Source organism: Heliangelus exortis, chromosome 30 (genome assembly GCF_036169615.1).
Source record: "Heliangelus exortis chromosome 30, bHelExo1.hap1, whole genome shotgun sequence".
Lineage (NCBI taxonomy): Eukaryota > Metazoa > Chordata > Aves > Apodiformes > Trochilidae > Heliangelus > Heliangelus exortis.
The window spans coordinates 419,651-444,534 of record NC_092451.1 but is presented as its reverse complement, the minus strand read 5'-3'; the positions used below and the strand labels follow the sequence as shown (position 1 = coordinate 444,534).

Below are 24,884 nucleotides of genomic sequence, written 5' to 3'. Positions count from 1 at the left end.
AGCTTTGGTTACTGTGGATGTTTAGCTCTTCGTTGTAAGAAAAACTATGTCAGGATTATCACATGTATTTTTCTGAGTCACAAAGCTGGTGGTAACATTAATGCCATAAATCTGATTTAATGGCAGCTGTATTTGACTGTTTCCATACAGGTCTCCTAGTTGTTCAGAAAAGGATGGTCGGACACTTCTGAGTGAGCAGAGGCTAATTTTTTTAAATATAGATGTATTTTTTTAAAGATGATAAGCTATTTGCTACTGGACTTGTAGATTAAAGATGAAAACAAAGGGGAAAGATTTCAGAAGTTCCCGAGTTTTCACAACATAACATAACATAACATAACATAACATAACATAACATAGCATAACATAACATAACCATAGCTGCCTAGAGTGGTGTGGGTGCCATTTGTAGTGCTTAAAATACTTCAGGTAAGTCAGCAGTAACAGTGACTCCTCTCTCAAGCACCATATGCTGGCATACCTCTAAACTCATCCTGTCTCAGGATAGAGTTTTGTCAGGACTGCTTGACGTTATTGATTAAGTGTGTCTTTGTGACATCCCACAGCAGCCCCACGGCCACCGAATGGGCCAGCTCTGTGCCCGGTAGCCTGTGCAGGGTGGCCGTGTTGTTGTGCATCCTTGCAGCGGCATTAAAGCGCTTAACGTTAGCCAGCCCAGCAGGAAGCAGTATTCAAATCCGATATAGTGCATAGAACAGTCTTCTGGCTTGGAGAGCTGAAGTAAATTGCATATTTCAGTGCGTTCAGCTTAAAGAAGCTGTGGGATGGAGACAGGAGATGCGAGATTTTACTGAAGTAGCCCACCAGCGCTACTCTCCTTCTGCCTCGAGTCCCCGGGAGGACAGCAGCAGCCCTGACGACCGCACCCTGCTCCTCACCCGAGCGCCGGCGGAGGCCGGGCCGATTCCCTTCCGCGCGGCTCCTTTAAGGGCGGGCGGCGGCGGGCGCCGGAGCCGGAAACGTGGCGGAGGCGGCCCCGGGCCTGCGGAGCCGGAGCGCTGCGGCCCCGCCATGAGCCGGCCGCCGGCCCTGCAGGCGCAGACCTGCGGCCCCTGGGAGATGAAGGAGCGCCTGGGCACCGGTGGCTTCGGCAACGTCATTCGCTGGCACAACAAGGTAGGCGGCAGTCGCCCGTCGGCCCGGCCCGGCCCGGCCGGCGCTCTTGCTCATCCCGGCCCGTGCTGTGTCCGCAGGAGACCGGCGAGCAGGTGGCCATCAAGCAGTGCCGGCAGGAGCTGAGCCCCCGCAACCGCGACCGCTGGGCGCTGGAGATACAGATCATGAAGAGGTGAGGCGGGCGCACTGCCGGCCGGGCCAGGCGCGGCCCGGGGCCCGCACGCCCTCGGTGCCGGCTGCGGTGACGTCAGCGCCCCCCGGGGCGCGGGGGTGGCCGCGGGCCTGAGGGCAGCTCTGAGGTAAATGGCGGGAGGAGAGGGCCCGGAGGGTCCCCGAGCTGCGGTACTGGGGTCCGTGCGTGGTAGGAAACGGCAGAGGAAAGCTGGCGTTGTGTTTCCTCAGGGTTTCAGGTCTTTGACTTCCCTCTGGCGCGTCTTCCCCTGCCTTCAGCATTACAGCAGTTCTCTGTAATTGCTCTTCTGCCTGCGTTAGTGCCCGTGCTGAGTTGTCCTTCGGGACGCAGGGTTGATTTTGTGGGATAAAACAGGATGATTGTGGTCTGGGTCTTCTCTGGAGGGTGGCAACCGACTGTGCCACACGCCTCCGTAAGGCAGGGTTCTGTAGGTCCTCAGCTGATCTGTTCATGTGTGTTGAGGGCATGTGTTGACTGCTCATGAAATGCAAGGAGTGGGAATGAGTCTAGATCCATGAAGGATGGATGAATTGCAGACCTTTAGGATTCATTAGTTCAGATTCTAAAAGGATTAATGACCTTGTAGGATTCTGCACAATGACCATGAGTATGTGAAATTACAGCTGGTGCAGAACCATCATCTGTCACGTATTACCCTGGTTCTGCTCATTGTGTGTCCTTGCCTCATTTTTACTTCTCAGGCTGAACCATCCCAATGTGGTGGCTGCCCGGGATGTTCCTGAAGGGATGCAGAAGCTGGCACCAAATGACTTGCCTTTGCTGGCCATGGAGTATTGCCAGGGTGGAGACCTCCGCAAGGTGAGGTCCGTGGGAATGGTAACCAAGGACCAGATCAAGTTCTCAAGTGATCCTGTCTTTTCAGTTGATGTTCCCTTGTAAAACCTCTGTTTTCACATCCTGATGCAGCCTTAGTTCTTGTCATGGCACCAACAGATTTGGGTGGGGTGGTCCTTGATTACATGTTCAGCTTTTGAAGACCTAAGTCCTTTCTGAGCTTTCTGTATTTGTTTGGCTGCAAGTGACACTGTGAGGAGTTGGCACATAGAGGATGAGGACATGTGTGAGGGATGTGCAACAGGATGTGAGTATGGCAAGAACATCATAGGGCAGAGTACATCTTTGGGCTGTACCCTTCCTGAGAGTGATTAGCTCCTATGTCATAGGAAAAAAAAATAATTCTAATTAATCTAGGTAGTTCTAATTTTACTATTTTTCTAACCTTTGCTAAATCTGCCCATAGATAAAAATCAGAGCTTAGAGCCAAGGTTTCAGCTGATATTGCCAGACATAGGGGAAATGGCAGTGAAGGATGGAGCAAGGAGAAGGAAGTGAATGGGGATGACACTGACGTCTTACACCCACTTTTTTCTCCTCCCATGCAGTTACACCAAAATCTGAAGTGGTAACTGCTGCTACTGAAGGTCACAATCCCATAGAGTTTTGTGCCTCTAGAGAATTTAGTTGTTGGTACTGGAACCTCTTGCATCTGTGAGAGTCTGTGGGACTATGAGCCTCACTCAAGATACAGGATGGAAAGACTATGTTCTGTGTTTTTTCCTTGCAGTACCTGAATCAGCTGGAGAACTGCTGTGGCTTGCGGGAAGAATCTATTCTCATCTTGTTATCTGATATTGGTAAGTGGTAGTAATACCTTCAGTTGTCTGAACTATGGAAGCCCTTTCAGTGCTGAATCCACTCTAATGATATGCAGAAGTGATCTTAATGATACATTTTACACTGATCTTTGAAGAGTATTTCCTGTGTTGGTCTGCCAACCCTCCCTGTGGGAGAGCTGGTCTTTGGCTTTTATTCTTAAAAATCACAGAAGATTTAGAAAATGCAGAGACAGGTTTTCTAGCCCAGTAAAAATGCCAGTCAGGTTTTCCTGGAAGTTTCTGGATAGCTTGAACACTTGGCAAGTGACTGTGGTTTATGTTGCACATCAGTCTCCAGCCTTTGTTTGACTGCTGATCATTAGGACATCAGAGTGTGTGATCAGTGGGTTTCTATTACCATCTGGGCATTCACTGCTTGGAATTCCAGACAGTTCCAGTGTAAAGATTGCCAAGCACTGTCAAGAGACTTTGGGGATGGAGCTGGCAGACGTTATGACAGGACCCCTCTTGATCATCTGCCAAAGATCTTGGAATCTGGGGAGGTCCTTGCTGACTGGAAGCTAGGCCATGTTATTCCAGTTGACAAAAAAGGCATGAGGGAAGATCCAGAGAGCAAATTCTGTGTCTAGAAGTGTTTGACACTGCTTTTTCCTCTTGCACTTAGTGTTTGATTGCATGTTTGATTGTACAAGTTTTGACCCAGAAGCCATGCCTACACTAGGTAGAAATTAATCCTTACTCAGCTCATTTAGTACTGTTATTTTCACTCCTACAAGTGACTTTTTCTGTGTCCTAGCTTCTGCTCTCAGGTACCTTCATGAGAACAGGATCATCCACAGAGACTTGAAACCAGAGAACATTGTGCTGCAGCAAGGAGAGCAAAGGGTAAGCAGGAGTGGTGTCTCTGGCTTCATAGACAAGTTAAGTGTAAGAGGAGCACGTCCGTGCTTCATGCAGGTACAGCAGTCATTTGCAAGAGTGCTTAACCCTGGTGATGGTTAGATCAGTTCTGTCAGGTGAAAAGTATTCTGCATGCAGCTAAGGTGAAATATTGTATTAGACATGGTAACACCTGACATTTTGACTTTCAGCTCCTAGGAAAGGATCAGACTGAACCAAAAAAATCTGGGTTGGCACTCATCTTTGAATGAAGCCTGTGTATTGAGCCAGTGACAGCCTTACATGCTTTGTGGTTTTAGGAATCTGCAGGAGCCTTCCATTTCTATTTCCATCTCAGTTGGCACCTTTTCTTCATACCTGAGAAGAGACAAACCTTTTATTTCTCTGCTGTATGGTGTGGTTTTTACAGGACTTCTCTCTAGTGTTCTTATTCTGTGTTGTGTGTTTCAGTTAATACACAAAATCATTGACCTTGGTTATGCTAAGGAGTTGGATCAGGGTAGCCTATGCACATCCTTTGTTGGGACTCTGCAGTACTTGGTAAGGAAGGAATTTGGCTGGCAGAGCAGCTACCACTTTGCAGTGGGATGGAGTTAACTGTTGCTATAGGCTTTGGGCTGGGGTAAAGGATGTGGGGGTGCATTTGGGGGGCTGCAGCTAGCAGAGTGGACAGGTTTCTTGCTGGCACTGGGTTTTCACAGTGTCTGCCAGCTATGTTTGTTATAAATAAGTGCAAATAGGAGTGCAGATAACCTCTGCTGAGAGGATCTCAAAGGCTTATGAGATGCAGTATTCAGTACTGTCTGTAATCTGTTGTACAAATGTTAATGAGCTCTTAAGGGATAGGGAGAGCTAAGAGGTGGGTGTCTTTGTCTCACATGTGTATAAACTGTCTCAGGCTCCAGAGCTGCTGGAGCAGCAGAAGTATACAGTGACAGTGGATTACTGGAGCTTTGGCACCTTGGCCTTTGAATGCATCACAGGCTTCCGACCGTTCCTGCCCAACTGGCAGCCAGTGCAGTGGTGAGTGGGCTGGGGCTGGGTGGTAAGAAGAGTGCATGCAACATGACTGACCTGTTTATAGGAAGTAGAAGTGTGGTCCCTTAATTCTTAGGGTAATATCCCCATGTTCCTTGCCTTATGGAGCAAGCTCAGCATTCCTGGTACTAGCTCTTTGGGATAAGGACTGCCTCCTGCAGAGCAGGTAGCAGAAAGCAAAGTGGCATCTGTATTGTATTTTTCAGGTGTAGCTTTAAGAGCCTATTATAACAGGTAGGCTGGAAAAGGCAGATGATTATTTCATCATTGTACTTGTTTGAATTCATTAGGCATACAAAAGTGCGACAGAAGAGTGAGCTGGATATTGTTGTTTCAGAAGACTTATCTGGAGAAGTCAAATTTTCTAGCAGTTTACCCTACCCAAATAATCTAAACAGGTGAGGACTAGAAATCTGTTGTGCCACACTGGGATGAACTGTTTCTTCTGTAGAAGGACTGGGTTTGTATTATATGCCTTACTGTGTTAACCTGTGAAAAATCTGAGTGCATGACACAAACAATGTTTGTGGCCCTTGTCAGAGTTTTCTCATCACTGCATTTGTGATCATGGGAGTGGGGAAGTTGTTTGTCAGTCCTCCTGCTGAGACCAGCCTTTATGTTGGCTGCAAACACACTTCTACCCCTTCTAATCTGCTTCTTGTTTTGGTCCTTCAGCATTTTGGCTGCAAGGCTGGAGAAATGGCTGCAGCTCATGTTAATGTGGCACCCATGGCGGAGAGGTACAGATCCTACGTATGGACCCAATGGGTGTTTCAAAGCTTTGGATGACATTTTGAACTTGAAGGTGGGCAATGTGTATTTACTGTTCTGTTCAGAGAGCAGTGGCCTTTAGCCTGTGAGAGAAGAGGCTTGAGTCATAGACCTAGAAGGAGGAGGAGGAGCAGGAGGAGGACCAGGAGCAGGAGGAGGAGCAGCAGCAGCAGCACAAAATCTCATTTATTGGTCTCCTGACACTTAGTGACAGGTCTTTCCTCTTGTTTGAGGACCAGTACTCCCTGAGATTGCTGGGAGTAGCAAATGGCTTCTGTGTGTGCTTGGTTCTGGTAGAGAATTGTGTAGCTGAAGCTGTTCCGTTGCCATGTTGCCTCTCTTCCACTTGGTGGAGGACAAGGACTTTGGCATAGTGTTATGAAGTGGCTGTGAAGAGGCTTCTTGTACCCTGCCAGTGCTTTGAACAGTTCATCAGTGGCCAGTGTCTTAGTCCTGGGATCCCTACTCAAGCATGACCAATGTATCTTCAGACCTTCTCATGTCACACCACTCTTCTTGTAGCTGCTTCATGTTTTGAACATGGTGACTGGAACTGTACACACCTACCCTGTGACAGAGGAGGACACTCTGCAGACAGTGAAGGCCAGGATCCAGTCAGATACAGGCATTCCAGAGCAAGACCAGGAGTTACTGCAGGAAGCTGGACTGGAATTACTTTCTCAGAAGCTGGCCACTACACATCTAGCTGATAGCAGGGTGAGTCTGGATTCTCCCTCAGTTGCTGTTGACTGATGAAGTTGGCATTGCTTTCACTTGAGGACCACAGCACTCCCTGATGTTTTGGCAAACATTTGTGATCGTAACCACACAAACCTAACAGCCCTTGCAGAATAGGCACCCTGTTCATGGTATTACTGAGGCTTCCTTTTTCTGAGAGAAGCTAGTTGGGTCTTTTGTCTCCTTCAGGTGAATGATACTGCAGCTGCAGACACAGACCTTCTCTTCCTCTTCGATAACCAGAAGGTTGCTTATGAGGCCCAGGTTGCTTTGCGTCCTCATCCGGAAAGTGTCGACTGCATTCGTAAGGACTTTCTCTAGCATGTATGTGAGAGGCTGTCCCCGTTGAGAGGGCTGCCTGAGTACTGTGGTCGGTATCATGTGCAAGGAGTAGAGACAGCTTTTGCATACTGGGACTGAAGGAGCAGTACAATGGACTGGAATAGTCAAAATAACTGCAGAAAGGAAGTGTTTGATTTTGATACACTGGGGAAGCTGCATAGGGGTTAGCCAATTACAGGCTTTGCAAGAGGTAATGTGCCCTTCAAAGGAGTGATGTTTGGGGTCTGTTTCGTGACACAGTAACACTGCTTGTGCTGATGTGTACATTTCCCTTCCCCTCTGCCCCCTCCTCTGTTTCCAGTTCAGGATCCAAAGAGGAATCTCCACTTTTTCCAGCTGCGGAAGGTGTGGGGTCAGATCTGGCACACGATCCGGATGCTGAAGGAGGACTGTAACCGGCTGCAGCAGGGGCAGCGAGCAGCCATGTACAGTGCTGGTTTCTCTAGAATCCTTGTCTCTGCCTTTGCTCCCTGGTGACAGGGAAAGGAGTGGGACCCTGTTAGAATGGGGAAGCCATTAGTGATTAATGAAAAGCTGAGAGTTCTGTAACTGTTCGTAACTGTTTTTGTGCTCACTGCTACACTCTGAAGTATCTACTTTTGATAAAAGTGGTAGTCTACATTTTTAGTTTGGGAGGATAACAGGACCTTCTTCTTGTCCGTGCAGGATGAATCTGTTGCGTTACAACAGTACTCTCTCAAAAATGAAGAATTCTATGGCCTCCCTTTCCCAGCAGCTGAAAGCAAAGCTGGACTTCTTCAAAACAAGCATCCAGATCGATCTGGAGAAGTATAAAGAACAGATTGAATTTGGAATTAGTGAGTATAGCATCAGGCAAACGGATCTTTCTGTGTCCCTTGTCCCCATAAAGTATCTACCTTTTCCTATATGAACCTGAGAAAAACAATCACTCTTCCTTCATTCCTGTAGCTTCTGAGAAGCTGCTGTTTGCCTGGAAAGAGATGGAGCAAGCTGTGGAACTTTGTGGGCGGGTATGTTCCTAAATCTAACTGCTTATCCTAAAGAAAAAGAGGCTTGTTCTCCTGGTTTGTTTGTTTTTTTTTTTAATTTGTTGTCCTTCCATAAATAGAAACTACTTGTATCAGGGCTGATTCCACATGTCTCATTGCCTTGGTTTGGGCAGCACCATCTTAATTCATTGCCAGTACTTCATGAAGCTCACTGTGTTTGTAAAGCTTCCAGGAAAAAGGGAAATCTTGGGGAATGCAACAGGAGATTTTGCAGTGGCTTCACTCAGATGCCCTGCTAACACAGTCCTGAAACCAGGATAGCTGAAGAGGGTATGGAGCATAGGTTAAACTGAACTGCAAAGTGGACAGCTAGAGGAGTGAACATAAGAATCTTAAGCATCAGTCTTGAATCTTGAAAAAACAATGGTTTTCCATTCGTGGTGCACATTCTGCACCTGCTCCCAGTAAGGCCCTTTTCATCCTTTTGACATGAGACAGCATAACCCCTATAAATAGTGCCAGGGCTGTTGCTTCCAGATGAGGAGCAAAAGGTGACAACTTACTACCTTATTGTTTTCCAGCACTTTCTTCTCCTCTGTTGGGAGGGGGAGAAGGCCGAAAGACTGTCCAGCAAGTGGCAGCTTCTGCACGTGAATGAGTTTAAGAGAAAAGAGGAATTTAGGGGCCAGGAATGGTGTTTGTGTTCCAAGGGAAAAGGAGGAAAACGGTGATGTACAGCATGGGAGGAGGGATCTGGAATAGGCAAGAAAAAAGAAGCATGACTGCCTGGGAACTAGCAGTACATTTACTGCAGTCTGATTCTTCAATGGCTCTTTGTCTCAGACCAAATTTTTTTATTGAAAAATTATTGGAAGGTGTTTTATCCCAGAGCACCAAGCTAATTTCATTGAATTTAAGAACTTGGATCCTCATTTGTCTTTGTTCAAGGCTGCTGTTTGCATCTTGCTGATGTGCTTAGAATTGTGAATGAGAAAGGAAGAGGCAGTGTGAGTGGTGGTGTCTTTTAGTATGAGGCTGTCCCATTGCTTATGTTCTACCCTGCTTTCAGGAGGATGACGTGGATGAATTGGTGAAGAAGATGATGGCCCTGCAGACAGACATTGTGGACTTGCAGAGAAGCCCACTAGGTCGTAAGCAAGGAGGAACACTGGAGGATTTGTGAGTTGAACTCCCCTGAACTTAAAAGTGCTATCTCATCAGCCTGGATTATGGGGGACTGGAGGACTTTGACACTAAAAGACAATTTTTGACTCCTTACCGTTGTCATTGGTCTGAATTGACAGATTGGTATATAAAAGATTTGAGTTCTTGAGCTACTTGTTTGTAATTTAGGTTCTAGAGAAGTTAGTCTGGTTCTTTTTCTTCTAGAGAAGAACAGGCCAGAGAGCTGTACCGGCGATTGAGAGAGAAGCCAAGAGGTAAAATATGTTTTAGCTAAGGGTCTGCTTTGCTTTGTGTAATTTTGCTTTGGAGATGCAATAATGAGCACTGAGAAAACTGCATTCTAAGCCTTGCCCATATGCTTAGCTGCACATGGGCCCTACTGAACCCTTTTTTTTTTTTTGGACAAGGGAGTCTGTTTTAAACCAGCTTTGCTTTCTTGGCACCTTTTGAGCTCTTCAGACTCCTCTGGAGCTCTATTTAGAGCAAGCTGTTGTTTCTGTATAAGAAGGATGAAAGACATAGCTCTTCCTTTGAGCAGCTGCACAGCCTACCCTCTCTGCTTTCCAATTAACATAATTTTGAAGATGGTGGCTAAAATCCTTTTCAGTTCATCCCACTGAAACCTGCATGCCCTGAGCTTGGAATGTTTCAGGATTGATTAAGCAGTCCATGGAAACAAGGCAGTGAGTAAGAATTTTACCACTGTCCTGTAAGTCTACCTTTCTATGTGATATTGACTGTCATTCCAGACCAGAGGACAAGTGGTGATAGCCAGGAAATAGTACGACTGCTCCTACAGGCAATCCAGACCTTTGAGAAAAAAGTGCGAGTCATTTATGCTCAACTCAGGTGAGCTTTGTAGAATCAGCCTTTATTGAGTATTGAGAGAAAGCATTTTCTCCTTCAGCAAGAGATTTTGTTCTAAATGTTTAAAAAGTAGTGGGTACAGCTAATGAGATCTCAGTGGTACAGGAAATAAGAAACTTCAGAAATGTTCCACTGCTGCAGTTTCCTATGTGTGGTCTGACTTTCTTTTTTTTTTTTTTTTCTAATAGTAAAACTGTAGTTTGCAAGCAGAAGGCACTGGAATTATTCCCCAGGGTGGAAAAAGTGATGACTTTGATGAATGAAGATGAGGAAACAGTTGTCAGGCTTCAGGAGAAACGACAGAAAGAACTGTGGAACTTGCTGAAAATTGCTTGTGTAAGTAAAATAAAATCTCTGGTTTAATCTGAAAATATGGTTTGTAGCACATGTTACTGAAATAGTTAATAGTAAACTTAGGATGTCCTATGGTTCCTTTCTTTGTTGTTCTGAATTAGTATTAAAGCCAGGTTCCAGGCTGTCTGAGTCTTTTATGTTTTCAGAGTAAAGTACGTGGTCCTGTTACTGGCAGTCCAGAGAGTGTGAACACATCACGTCTTGGTAGCCCTGGTCAGCTGCTGCTGCAAGTCCCTTCTGGAACCTACAGTTTTTCAGAATCTGTCATGAAAAGGTGAGGCAAAGTCTGGGGTTCTGTAGCTGCAAATGCCAGCACTACAAAGCTGGGGCTCCTACTTTGTGAAATAATGATACAAAGGCTTTCTCACATTTCCCACTGTGTTCAGCTTCCACTGTCAGCAGTCTGTTGTAGGTAGTAGCTGAAATTCCTGGTGAATTCCTTGTGAATCTTTCTTATGAAAAAAAGGGAATAATGTATGGCTTCACTTCCCTGCCTGAATAGTAAAGGATTTGTTTTATCTGGAATGGCTGGGCTTACTTGAAGTACACTGCCAGCAGGAATTCTTGGAGCATTGTTGAGTCAGGGGATAGCTGAGCTGTGTCATAAAGGAGATGCTGCTCTAACCCAGCACGGGTAGTTCAGGCTTGCTTGAATGAACTGGGTCATCAGTTGCAATAACAGACCTTTGTTTATGTATGTGTTGCCTTATTCCTTTATAGTTTATAGGCTGTTCTGCAACTTTTTGTCTAGCAGCAGTGACTCCACACAATGAGAACCCAACCTCAACTTGCAAAATTCTTCCTTTCCCTTGTCCCAATAAATTTGGGGATGCCACTGACTTGTCCAGTTGCAATATGAATTACTAGTTTATGAGCTGACTGGTAGAGGTTAAAATTCTTCACTGCTCTGCAGCATACTTGCCAGGAATATTTCTTAAAGGTAGGGGCAGCCTTCTCTTGGAAAATAATTGTGTAACAATTGTCCCTTTCAGTGAGGAGCTAGTGCTGGAATCACAGCAACTCTGTAGCCAACTGGAAAATGTGATACATGACACAATGAAGGAGCAGGAGCAGAGCTTCATGGTAATGTATTTGGTATTATTCTGTAAATGGCCTGGGGAAGCTTATGGTTTCTGCTTGTGTAACTTTGCAGCCAGTAAGTAGTATGGCCAATGGAAGTCTGTGTATTACTCTTTTCGACAAGAAGACAGTAAGAGTTGTGCAAGGCAAAAAGCACACCCTCCCTAACTTGAACTGCTGGTAGACATCCTGCCAGTTTGCTGAGAACAGGAGTTGTGTGCTGGGGGCTTAAGTTGTGCCAAAGAGTAAAGGACAGGGGAAGGCATTTGGCTGTTGGACAAAAATACTGCAAAATTGCACTCTTAAGATTGGGGTGGTCTCCTGGTGGCAACACATGGGTGGGCAAGGGTGCTTATTTAATGAAGCAGAATACTGAAAAGTGAAATGTTTGAAAAAATAAGCAGCTTAGGGGTTTCCTTTACAGCAGTCACATGGTTCATCACAAAACTACATTGACCAGCTTGTTCACAGTCAAATTTTGGCTGTTTTAAATCATTTCCCCTTTATTCTGGAGAAACAGCAACTATAAGCTAGTGTTGAACTTTGTAGTCCTAAGTGTGTATTTCTTCAGGCTCTAGATTGGAGCTGGCTTCAGGCAGAAGAAACAAACAGTCCAGAACAAACCCAGATGTAAACTCACCTCGGCTGCCTCTGACGACTGCTGCTTCAGGAAGCCAACTGTAAAATGCTGCTGTGTCTGAGAAGGGAAGTTCAAGTGCCTCCTTCTACTGTCACCAACAGCTTATGTTGATACACATGGCCTTAGCTTTTAGTAGCCACCTCTTGGACACTTTCTCTTACAAACATACAGTAGGAAATGCTCTTATACTGCTTGGAAAAAGTTCTTAATTGTGCCTTAAGACAGCAGATGCTCTTATTCTCTGTCCTGATGTATCTTCCCTTGGGCATCAGATGTGGTTGGTTTGCTGACTTTGAGGCTCTGTATTGAACACGTGCAGTCAGCTTGCACAGTCACTGGGAGATGTCACCTCCCTAATATACTTGAACTGTGAACTTAATTTCTTAACTTTGCTGATTTGCACTTTTTTTCTTAAGTGTAACAACTGTACTTACCTAATACTTGTTTCCTGTATGGGAACGAAATTACTTAAAACATGTAAACTTTTGGTTTGCTCTTTCTGATACCCTCAATAACATTTTAATGAAAATGCTGCTTTCACTGTTCACGTCTCTAAAGCACGAGAGGTGTAAGGATGTTATCCTAGAGACCACAGAGGAGGAAAACTTCAGTGTACACATAGTTTAACAAAACATTTCCAGATTTTCTATTAACCATGCCTCAAGTTACAAAAAAAAAAAAGGGCACAGCTGTATGGCATAGCTTTTCTGAACTTTACTGAGAGTCAAGACACACCATGTTCCAACTGTAACCGATTTATTTCATTCTCATGTAAACCCAAATTTCCACTACAGCACACACAGAGACCATCGTTTATAAAAGACTGTGAATTACAGGACATGCAGGATGAAATACAATAATGAGAGGTGGGACTTTCTTCTGGTTTTAGGAACAGATTTAAAATACAGGAAACCGAAGTGAAATGTGGCACAAACATCACAACTTCCATGCATGCCTTCAAGTATCTTTCTTTGATGTGCTGGCACTCTCTGGACTTCAGTGTTGGGTTAAAATGATTCTTTGGAAGAGTATAAAGTTCACACTTCTTGAAATTTCAGAATAATATTAAGGCCGAAACACACTGGGTAAGTTTCTTTCATCTTCCAGAGCACCACCTGTTGTTTCACTTAAAGCTGCTTTAAGCTTCCAACTCAAATCCCAGCCCAACTTTGTGACCTCCAGCACTGAAATTCTTGCCATCAATCAAGCCTGAGAGGGTCAGCTTTACACCTAGAAAAGCAAGTAACAAAACCCTTCATACACTGGTACCCCTGTGCAGTGCCCTCCCCTCAAGTACCTGAGCCTCACAAATGTGTCTTGGTTGCTACAGGAACTTCTGTACATACAGATCCTTTACTTCTATGAGCCTATGTAAGATGTCTAGTTAGTTTATCCTGTTCTAGAGATGACAGGAAAACAACCTGTAGTGTAGTACTAGTGCGAGTTGTTGCTACCAGTTGAACTTACGTACCAGGTCGGAGGGCATGAGTGTAACCAATTCCAATCAGGCTGGCATTATTCACTTTAGCCTACAGGGGAAAAAAAAGGTACACTATTTATACACTGTGTATTGTCCCAGTGCCCTGAGAAGGTGTAACTCAACTACTTGTGGACTAATTCCTAGCAGAGGCATCTAACATTTTCCTTTCCTCCTCAGGAGTCTCCATCTTAAGCTCTAACAGCTTCCAAGTTTTCCCTCATTGTGAATCATTATACCTGCATAAAATGCTGCCTTGTCCTTCACTGCCCCCAGCATCATCTCTTCATATCCATGAAAGGGCTAGTTACTACAGTCCCTTAGTAGCCCATCTGCCTTGTTCAAAGACCCCTGGATGCATATTGCTTAGTAGAGACTTTTTAAAAAATGAGCAATAAATACATGAATATGCAAACCCATTTTTGCATTACTAGGTTTTGAGCTGTTTACAATAGCATTTAATTTTGTCTTAATTGTGATGGAACTAATTCTTGTTTTGAAGCATAACAAATGCTTGCTACTTCAGTTCTTAGTGGTAGAACACAAACACAGTTACTTTTATTCACTCTCACATCCTGGAGAACATGTTTTGTCTCCTGAATCTCTCAGTTCCTCAGAACCTCACCAGTGTTGGTAAAAACACTTATCTCAGCACCTCAGCTGACTTTTCCAGGGTTAACTGTTAGGAGAAGGCTGTAAGTGCAGCTGAACTCCCATCATTTTACTGTAGTTAGACAAGAATTAACAGCATCCTCTCATTACCTTTGGAAAATACATTTTGCATAGGCTCCAAGCACTAATCAGATTAGTGTCTGTTTCACCATGGAATAAACAGTGCTTTAGATTTTTTTTTTCATTGTCTCACAAGTATGACCTGTGAAGTCAAATTTTAAACTACAAAAGAAGACACAGCTTGCTATCTATACCATATGACAGTAACTATTTAAACCAACTACTTCCTACCACAAATCTTCAGTATTTAAGGGAGATTGAAATACTTGTTCCTGTAACAGAATTCTTACCACAACAGAAGTCTTCTCATCCATTTGATACTTAGCAGCAATACCAAAACGTGTGTTGTTGCTGCCAGCAGTCCATGCCAGATTGACTGATGTCTCAACCTTATTATTAACCTTCTGATAAATAGACCCACCAAACTCGGTGCCATCATTCCTGTTTGTAACAGACACAAGTGTGTCAAGCCTTGTCTTGCTTAGTAGACATTAACTTGCTAGATTAACCCTTCCCCACAATCATTAAATCATTATCTCTGAAAATGAATCAAAATATTTAATACTTCCCTGGCCCCATGCTCATCTACTCCCTAGCTGGAGCTAGCAGACTACTGCTCACTTTTTTTATCCAAAACGTAAGTTTTTCTTTTCAACAAGACTTTCCCACAGCTGAAACCTTTGGTTTCAGGTTCTGACAAAACCCCAGATAAATTGCCTGCTCATCTTAAGAAAGCAAGCCTGTGCTAACACATAAAGGGGCAAATCCAGAAGGAGGCTCGAGTCAGTTATGGGAATGATGAGACTGAAAATAACATTACTGCATGGCAGTTGTTTAAATACACCCTCTGCTGAGACTCTCACATCATCTGAATGCCAAGAGTAGAGCTACATTGTGATGACAGCTGGAAACAGGTGAGCACAACAAATACACATCCCTCTCCTCCACCTCTGGCATTTCTGATCCAGAAGCTTTCTATCTAGTGGGGAGGGAGGTAAGGTAGAGTAGCTTAATTGAAGGTTCTTCTATCTAGTGCTAAAATAGAAGTTAAGTTTACAGATTTTAATTCCAAATTAATATTATAAAGTGCCTTTACAATACAACCTCGTGTAGACAAAACCCAAACTTACCCTGAAATGTCTGAGAAGACAGCCAAAGGTTGGAAAATTACTCCTGCCCTAGTGGTACTGAAGTTGAAAATGCTGAATACGTGAACAATTTCAAAACAAATCGAAATCCTCTTCCATAAACCCACCTTTCACCTAACTCAGTTAACACTCTAGTACTATTCATCTACTTTAGCTCCTCAGATAATGTTTTTCTAGGCTCAGATAATACTTACACATTTGTGTGCAGCTGAAAGTCTCCTGCCTTATACCCCAAGGCAAAGTTATTTTGTGAAAGCTTAGACTTGGCTGTATCAAAAGCCATCTGGTAGCCAGCAAGCCAGCCCTCATAGCCCAACACTGCCCAGCCATAGATGGTTGGTCCAGAGAGATCAATGTCTATGTTGCAGCCTAGATTTACATAGTCTCTTTTGTAGGAGGTCTTCAACTTTCCACTCTTTTTCCTGCAGAGAGAAACATGCCATTTTATCCAGGTTTTATTCATGGATGTATGTCCCTTAAAGCTCAATAATTAAGTGTCTGTAACGCCTACTCAAAACTTAACACCTGTTGAAGAGGGCATGGAATAAGGGTAACATTGGTATTAGGTGTATTTATGTGGTACCATTTGTTTCCTCCACCATCACAATATTTATAAGGTACAATATTTATACTTGTATAAATTGTACCTTACATATTGTACCTCAATATTTATACATCACAAACTCCTTAAAATGCTCAAGAAGCAAAAAAGACAAAAGCATTCTACTTAATGCTCTAAAAACCACGAAGTTTTAAATTTTGTTTTGCACAAGTGAGTGCAATGCATTATGGCATCAACAGTTTCTCCCAGAAGCAGCCCTGAACTCCCACACCAACAAGTGGCCTCTCTCTCCTTCAGTAACTTCCCTGGTTGGTTTTGTCCACTGCTGCTTTCCCTTTCCTTTCCTCCCTCACGGCTGGATACCTGTCTCCCCTAATATCCTTATCCACCAGACACTACCCACTTAGCCTTTTCCTATCCCTCTGGAGAGCCCTCTTCAGCTCTCCAATGCATCTTTGTGCTCATTTTGCTATCAATTCAAACTTAACTGAGGCATGAATTTATCACTTCCTTAATTCTCTACCACTGAAGACACAGCACAACACTGTGATGCTTGTCAGTCATACCCAGGCCTGGGGTCTCATTTTTAAAGTTAAGGTTCTAGTTCCTAACATTCAAGCAGTATTTGAAACTCTGATTTTTCTGACAGGCTATCCCCAACAGTAAGGAAATACCAGCAATTATTTATAAAGCTGTCTCAAACTTTGTGTATTATTTAGATATCAACACCCCACCTTTGTTGTCTTGAAAAATCAAATGCATGATAACTGAAAAAGATGTGCTATTCCACTGCCTACCAAAATACCTGTGCATCTTTACCTCCTCACTCAGTTGTGCAGACACCTGCCCAAAAGCCTCAGGAAAAAAAATAATTTTCCTTTTTGTCCTTAAGGTATTGGGTTGTCAACACTAGCACTGTCAAAACCATGACAAAAATGGTACAACTTAAGACCCAGCTGTTGTATGAGAGCTACAATATAATAACCTACTGCAAATACAAATCAGACAATGCCTAAAAAGCTGAAGAATCACTGTTAGCAAACCTTGTCCTTTAAAGACCACTATTATCTATTGCCTTCAAAATATTCTACATTGCTTGCAGAATAATCTACAGTAAATTTTGAGCATTTTCACAATGACCAGAATAAGCACTTTAATTAAAGTTACATAAAATCTTACCACTCCTCAGACAAAGGTAACAGGAAATATTTACCCTGTGTTTGGTACAAATATAGTATCAAGAGCCACCTTCAATCCTTCAGCCAGCTGCAAAGAGAAACAAACATCTGCTCAGTTGTCAGAAACAAACACTGCTGCAATGTGATTTGTTATATTCCACTACTGCAGTTCTATTTCCTCTCTGAAGAGAAGGCAAGACACAACTGTAATATCTCCCACATTTTACAACAAAATCTGAAGATGCTATATGATGAGGGATTAAAATTTGGACCTTTTATCCCCACGTGTGAGGCCCTATAACAGCACACACTTTGTATATGTTATTACAGGTAGATTTCAAAGCTTGTGTTGATAGGAAAATTGAGAAACTGCTAGAGAAATACAACACTTAAGTTCTTGTTTTCAAATTCAGTATAGTTCCAACAATCGACAGGGGGGTGGCTCAAGAATCTCTCTCAGAATCTACAGGTATTCTTTAAGACTCAGTACTATTTCACAGGCCAAACCATGTACCTGCCTCAGCTTTCCCAGCCTTGTGTTGAGCTGGGCAACATTTTCCATTTTAAAGCATGGGTAAAAGTGCAAAACTGTAACTAGAAAAATTGTTGACCATACATGGCAGAGGGCATTACAGAAGTGTTACTACCTTTGACACCATTACCTTACCCTTCTGGCATCAAGTAAAAAGCATAATGCTACTACTTTGAAAAGTAATTATCTTTTTTCGGTGTGCAGCATGCTAATAGCCCTTTGTGTAAGCAGTGCCAAGCTGTAAGCACGAATCTTTCTCTTCCTTACAAAATATACTTAAAATACCTTACAAAATATACTCAATCTCAAGGCAGCCAAACTTAAACCTTTACGTATTAGAACATTTATAAACACAAGACCCCTTTTTCTTTCCCCACATCTGCAGCAGTGACAGTTCTACATAGCTAGAGTGCATCTTTAAACAAGAACTCCTATTTGGAGTAGGCTAACAGAGATACTCAGTCAAACAGCTGGCTAATTATATGTGCCTAGAAGTGCAGCAACTACCTCTGGAGCAGCACACAGCTGTAGGAATGCTTGCAGCAGCCACCCCCAAAATCCATGCTGCTCTCTCAGCCTGTGCCTTTTGCAAATGTACATAACTTTTTTCATTTTAGTACTCTACGTGGTTTTGTGCTACTTTCACTCTTCAATGTTTTCTCCTCAGATCAGTACTTTGAGATACAACTCACAGAAACACTTTCAGAATCACTGCTGCCCCTTACCTGATCCTCCACAGCAACTTCAGTTCCCAAGGTGTTGTCTGTGTTCCACTTCTGGGTGAATGTAAGTCCATAGTCTTTGACCTTATATTTGGTCTCTAGACTGCCTGAAGCCTTGCCTGTGTCTGTGTTAGAAGAACCAGTTGCAGTGAATTCCTGCCAAGAGCATAGTATGAGTTTCAGCAATCTGCTATTCAATTACATTCAGTTTTTCCACTTGTCAAATGCCAGCACTCCCACTTCCTACCCTCAGACCTTTTGACACAACCCTCAAAATCATCCTCCTCTTCTTATCTCCAACAAAAATAATTATTTTTCCATCACAAAATGGCATCTCTGTACTGGATACAGAGGCGTTCTGCAACTTGCCTAGATTGAAGAAGCACTAGTACATAAAGACCTGACACCTTCACTTACTTTTTATCTGCATCACGATTTCATTATCCCTGATTTTTACTGCACTTTTTTTCTAACTTATCCACCAACCTCCTACTTTTTCCACTGTCTTTTTTTCCACTCTGAAGTGGCAATTACCATGCCATCATTCCACAGCTTGCTCTGTACCTTCACATGGATTCATACCCAGGTACAAAAAGATACTCACTTGGGATACAAAGCTGCTTATATCCTTGGATTTTTCCTCACAATCTCCTTACCAGTACTGTCCCAACTGTGCATAAAATAGCACACGTTATAGTCCTAGAAATCCACTCTATCTTAAGAAAAGTAATCCTACACCCAACTTGACTTTCTTCCATTTCAGATTAATTATGTCCAGACTGATTTCTCAAAACATCCAATTTGCTTTGGAACCCTAATGTCCTAGATCCATCTCAGATCTCTCTAGATTCCAGGATGCTGTGTACATTATTTTCACAATTCTGAACTTTGAAGAGTGTTCAAAAAATATCTTTTGGGTTTTTTATGTGCCAGGGAAGTACAGACAGGTAACATTCCACTTACTTCAGCTAATGCTCTACTACAACAGCACAGCAGTTTAACAACACATATAGCCAGTTAACAAAATTATGTGACACAGGAAGTCAGGATGTGTTAGACTGCCCTTTAAGACATAATTGCTACACACTGCTCTAATGTTACTTCCACAAATCCAGTGCAAAGACATCTCAAACCTGTATCCGGATTCAGAAGTAATTTCTTCTGATCTTAGGGCAGGTAACTTATTAAAAATCCCTGATTTTTTTCTCAAGATTGTAAAATTCTTTTCTCAAAGCCAAAGGAAAAATTCCTGCACTGTCACAGGATCAAAGGCCAAAGGGCTTTGCCAAGTGTCAGAACTAGACCTGCTTCTGGAAGCAGAAGGCATGCAGTCAGCATCTGCTGCAATCAATCTTGCACTGTCTAAACAAGAGATGTCTCATCGTACCATCGCACGTCAAAGCATTTCTTGCATTTTTTTGTAGCTGAAAATCAAACTCATTCTGGCTTCATGTCACACACACTTCAGTCTCAACCAGCAGTCAAGTTCAGTTTCTCATTAACCCTCTAGGTTACGGTTTGAGGCATCTTCAGGAATGCCATGCACTTAGTAGGCTAAACCACTTGCAATCTATAAGACAATTACAACCAACAAACTCTACTGTGTTCCAAGTCCACAGGAAAAACACCCAAAACATTTCTGTATCGCAACAATCAGAGATATTATTAATACCCAAGTACAAATTAGATCTCACACTATGTTCCTAACCCTCATCTCCATCCCCCAGACTCCATTTTGTTGCATCAGTATGCTCATTAGAAACACTAATAAGCACAAAACCTGATGCAACAGAAAACTATCAACACCGTATCTCTTTTTTCCCTCCTGATGTTTCTAGTGTTCTTATTGTGGATTCTTCAACAAAGATTGCAAATGGCTTTACATACGTGAATCATAAAGCAGAGTGAGAGCTATGGACACAGTCAAACTTCAGGAGGTGGATGATAACATGACTGAAAACAGCGGAACAGTTTATGAATGATATTATGCACAACAACATCACTAGACAAAGCAATCAAGAGCCAACATGCCAACACAGTTGCTATTCTTACCAGCTGGATAAACATCCAACACCAAAGTTGCATGGAAAAGGAAAAGCCCATTTTAGAACTTAATAGGGTTGTTCATGTTCTGTCACATTCAGAAGGCAGCATAATTAACATGAGTGTATTATTTGAGAATCAAAACTTCTGGCCAGGAAAACTATGCATATCATGACATGTCAGGAGCTGATGGCAGTCACAGAACAGAGACCACACAGTTCCTCATACCTACATGTTCCTGGTGTACAATACAAATAATCCATAAAAAAATCAGTTGGGACAGAACACAGCAATACAAAAAGAATGACTTACACCTTTTGCATGATAAGAATTCAAGAAAAGGAGGGAGCTAAAGCAAAATTCATGATGCAGTAGGCTGAAAAAGCAGCATGGCTTATCAACCAGAACTGTATGGAGTGGTAGCACACACAGTACTGACACTCAGTGTGAGAATAAGTTTATTTGGTAAACAATTTAAGCCTGTGGTTAAAGAACAAAATTATGAATTGCAATCCTTCTTTTGCCAGCCTTCTTGTGAAATCATGAGGATGCTCTACTTCTCAATCACTGAAGTGCAGATCATGGTATTTTCCTGCTACCTTAAGTACTAATGCTTAATTCGTGTGTATAAAATGCTCACAAATTCTACATAAAAGGTACTGCAGGAGGACTATTTTAATTAAGTCTTGCATGGTAAGTATGATGGAGACAAGTGAAAATTAAGTCAGTTAAGCTGTGGCTCCTATTTGTCCCTTAGCCTTTTGTATAAATTGTAATTTTGGCTGGACTCAAAATCCTGTAAAAAACAACAGCAGTAGATAAACTCAGCTGCATTTCCAAGGAGAAAAAAAGAGCTATTTAGGCTGAAGAAACTCGTATGTTTAGGCAATAGGAACATAGAGAAAAGCTGTACGTCCATGACAAATTGTGTACTTCTTGTATACTGCAGAAAAGAAGTACAGCTCTGTCAGTTCCACACCTCATTACAGAAACACCTCAGTCAGCAACAGGTTTTAAAATTAGAACTGAAAGGGAGAAGCAGCACCCCCTATCAGGTTATTACCACCAACCAGTTCAGGAATTTGCCTTTCCACTGCAATGCTGGTGATGCTGAAAGGTCCCCATACTCACCACCCCAGTGGAAGACTTGGTCTTCAGCTCTAACTTGACCATTCCAAACCCTGAAAATGGAAGAGTACACAGTGTCTATTTCACTGCTATATGCAAGCAAGGCTTGTTACCAACACACCCAAATTACAGCAGGTAGGATAGATTGACCTGTAACAGCCTATTTTCATCTTTCAACAGTTGTTAATCTTACTGAGGAATAACTGAAAGAATTTTGACAATTCAAAGTGGGTGGCCTCATAATTTATAGACATAACAATCACAGTAAATTATCTCTACCTTCTGTAGCTACCTGCAGTCTGGGACCAATCAAGACAGTTACCATTTCTTCTTTTCTGCAGGAATTTCTTTCTTCCCCTTCTCCAAGAAAAATATGCTTCAACTTCCTTCAGCCAGTGCCATATAAAGAGATACTATTGTTTTCCTCCTTTTCTTCCTAATCAGTTCTGGAAAATACTTGGTCCTTACTGGAACAACTGATCCTGAAGCAAGGAACTCAAGCTGAATTTTAACAAAGCCTCAACTCCAGGTGGCAAAGACCAGAGCTTTTTAATTTAATGTAGCATATGTATTTGGGATAGAAATGCAATCTTTGCTACACACTGACAAAACCAGATTTAAAAAATGTCATCGCTTTTAGTGTTGCTCACAGAAAAGGGAGCAGTACCAGAATTTCTACATTTAAATTATTTAATGAGGAATGTAAAAACTGAAATAATTTCCACTACAGCTATGACAAAAGGCTATTCTGATTAACATCATTCTGTCTAGGGAACCTCTTTGTTGCCATGTATGGTCTCCTATGACAATCTACCTGAGTTTTATTTCACATCTCTAAATACAAAAACTGGAAGGTAAAAAAAATGCAGCATTTTGCAGAGGTTATTCTGGAGTGCTTCTTAAGGTCAAACTTTCCCTGCTAACTCTTGACTACTGAAGCATTTTCATGACACATGCCTAAGATTCAAATTCAGAAGGAGTGAGATGCCCTGGGCCTCTACTGAATTTCTGCCACAAGCAATTAGGGGATCTCTGGGGCCCTGATGCTTTTAGTGCCATTTCCGAGATGCCTAAGTATAAACATGAGAGGTTATCAAACCACAGCCATGCTACTTACCATATCCCTTGTTGAATACATCCCTGGCAGACTTTCCCAAGTCACTGTATGATGGTGGGACAGCCATTGGATCTGAAACATATTGGAAGTTGTGTTCAACAGCACAAAATCTCAGCTATGTCCAAAGCATTTTTAAATGTCTGTGACTAGTACCCTCTGCATACTTCAACCATATAGAACTACAAGACCTTTGAAGAACAACCAAGAAAGTCATCCTGGCATCATCCTTGCTTTGTCAGAAACAAACTTCAAGTAAGTTATAAAAGCAAATCCATTGCCTAGAATCACTAAACCCCAGGAACAGGATTACATTCAACTACCTATGTAGGCCTCACATTCTTATATTGCAGAAAGAACTCATGGGAGCCTCACCACTGTTCCATAACAAGCAAACACTGCTCTCATGACAGGACCCTTTCTGAGAGCAACCCTGAGAACCCAATGGAACAGCAATGTGCACCAATCCTGAAGGGAAGATGATGTCTGGCTTCCAGGTGTACTTTTGACTTCTCAGAAAAAAAAAAAAAATTCAGCTTAGCTCATCCTGAAATACAAAATTCTTTGCCAATAATAAGCAGCTCTACTTGCAAGAAAACTCTTCAGAGGAGTCAGTTCCACAGCTATTAATACTAAATTTGGTCTCCATCAACCAGATGCAATGATAATGGCTAACAAAACAATGTAAGGTGGGAAAAGAAACATCTGGAACTAAGCCAGAGTACCCATTTTAAGCACCTTGCATTAAACACACCCTCCTTAATTTTTGTGCTTTGATTTTCTCTCACAGAATAGAGAAATTAGGACAACAAACACAGGACAAAACGTATCAAGGAACAAAAGGCCGGGGACAACCGATGGTAACGGCGCCGTTTTCAGATACAGCTGACAGTGAGCCAAGACCTCTACAGAGACTGCGAAGAGGCAACACTGAGCTGGAACCGCTGGTGACGAGAGCTGACACGGGAACACCCACCCCGGCCTACGGACTGACTACAGGGAAGAAAAAAACACCAGCCACACAAGACCCCCAAAACGTACACAAGAAAGAAAACCGCGAAGAAATGCCCCGAGGAGCCGTGGGTGCGGACAGCGCGGCCGTGACAGCCCCTCAGGGAGCCCCTCGGGGAGCCCCTCAGGCAGCGGCGGGGCCTGGCCAAGGGCACGCGGGCGCCCTCACGAGCAGCGCCGCCTCCTGATGTCAATTACGCAACGGGTAACGGATCGCGGATCGCTGACCCGCACCGGCACCGGCACCGGCACCGGCACCGCCCCTGCGGAACGGCGACACCGTGGGAACCCTCGGTCGCTGCCGACCCCGCAAGTTCGTGCCTCCAGGCCGAGAAACCGGAGCGCTGGCAAGACCCCGGCCGCCTGAGGAAGAGCGGGAGCCGGCCCGCGCCACGGGGCCATCGCCCCCGCAGCCCGCGGGGCCTCTCTGGCCCGGTCCCCTGCGGGAAGGCGACTCGAGAGACGCCCGCCTCAGTTGCGCCGAGGGACGGAGGGCGCCGGCAGGCCCCGCCCGTGGCCCCAGCCGCGCGCTCCGGGCCCCGCCGCTACCTACCGGCCGCACTGCCTGGGGAGAGGTCTCGGTGTCCCCGAGCCCGCATGCGCCGACCCCACGCATGCGCCGCGTCCCGGCTGCCGTTGCTGACACCTCCCGCCGCGGCAGGCGGGCGGACGCCGCGCGGCCCGGGGCGGTGCCGGGTCCGGCCCCCACCTCTCGGCTTTGGCCCTCGCGGGAGGAGGCCGGGGTGGGGGAGCTGCAGCCTGCAGGAGGGACTCTCAGAGCCATCACCGAGCGCCGCTGGGGCGAGAAACGGCGGCGAAGCGTCCGGAGGCAACCCCGGAGAGAGCCTCGGAGCGGATAGGTGTGACCCTTCCGCGGACAGAAAGATACCAATGGCCGGGCCTGATGTGGACCGCTCCGGGCCCCAGGCAGGGCAGCTTCCCCGCACGCAGCCTGACTCAGCCTCCAGCGGCTGCTGCAGCTCCTCCCGAGCCCCTCAGCTACCGCAACCAGCAGTTCGCTCCCAGGACTGCCCCGAACTACTCAGACCTGTAGCCCTGAGGCACGGGAATGAGACAGGCACACCGAGAACTGACGGCCAGGACCAAAGCAAACACTGACAGAACAGTGAAGCCACCATCGGTGACAAACCCCAACTGCTACCCTCAATACATTGCACATAAAGTAATGTATGCACAAATATTACTATTGTACATGCCCATTTACACAGATTCCCTATGGTGAGCACAAGGATTGTAGCTACTGCTTTCCACATTACCAGGCCTCTCGCAATCCAGCTCTGGAGGAGGAGGAAAAGAATTAAGTAACACAGCAGCCCAGAAGAGGGGCCAGCCAGCTAACTGGGGTTGGAGGACGGGCAGAAAA

The 24,884-nt window shown here is 44.1% G+C and overlaps 2 protein-coding genes across 4 annotated transcripts; one reads left to right on the top strand and one right to left on the bottom strand.

Annotated features, from left to right (window-relative positions):
• Nucleotides 1-939: 939 nt before the first annotated feature.
• Nucleotides 940-13,121, top strand: IKBKB (inhibitor of nuclear factor kappa B kinase subunit beta). The gene is made up of 21 exons (XM_071729009.1): nt 940-1,137; nt 1,215-1,309; nt 2,032-2,149; nt 2,916-2,985; nt 3,764-3,852; nt 4,318-4,407; nt 4,766-4,890; nt 5,196-5,303; nt 5,581-5,710; nt 6,199-6,393; nt 6,604-6,718; nt 7,058-7,181; nt 7,423-7,574; nt 7,687-7,748; nt 8,797-8,906; nt 9,117-9,166; nt 9,662-9,761; nt 9,968-10,115; nt 10,280-10,407; nt 11,126-11,216; nt 11,785-13,121. The coding sequence occupies exons 1-21, from the start codon at nt 1,033-1,035 to the stop codon at nt 11,845-11,847; spliced, it is 2,268 nt and encodes a 755-aa protein (XP_071585110.1). The 5' UTR covers nt 940-1,032; the 3' UTR covers nt 11,848-13,121.
• VDAC3 (voltage dependent anion channel 3) lies at nt 12,593-24,153 on the bottom strand. 3 transcript variants are annotated; one of them, XM_071729014.1, is made up of 9 exons: nt 24,054-24,153; nt 22,493-22,564; nt 21,379-21,428; nt 18,208-18,360; nt 16,986-17,038; nt 15,405-15,632; nt 14,353-14,503; nt 13,325-13,382; nt 12,593-13,083 (listed from the first exon to the last, which is right to left on the bottom strand). In XM_071729014.1, the coding sequence occupies exons 1-9, from the start codon at nt 24,097-24,099 to the stop codon at nt 12,992-12,994; spliced, it is 903 nt and encodes a 300-aa protein (XP_071585115.1). In that variant the 5' UTR covers nt 24,100-24,153; the 3' UTR covers nt 12,593-12,991. The 3 variants fall into 3 exon arrangements, with proteins under 3 accessions (XP_071585115.1, XP_071585116.1, XP_071585117.1); XM_071729015.1 differs by lacking the exon at nt 24,054-24,153 and adding an exon at nt 23,531-23,553; XM_071729016.1 differs by lacking the exons at nt 21,379-21,428; nt 22,493-22,564; nt 24,054-24,153 and adding an exon at nt 20,092-20,115.
• Between the last annotated feature and the right edge of the window lie 731 nt (nt 24,154-24,884).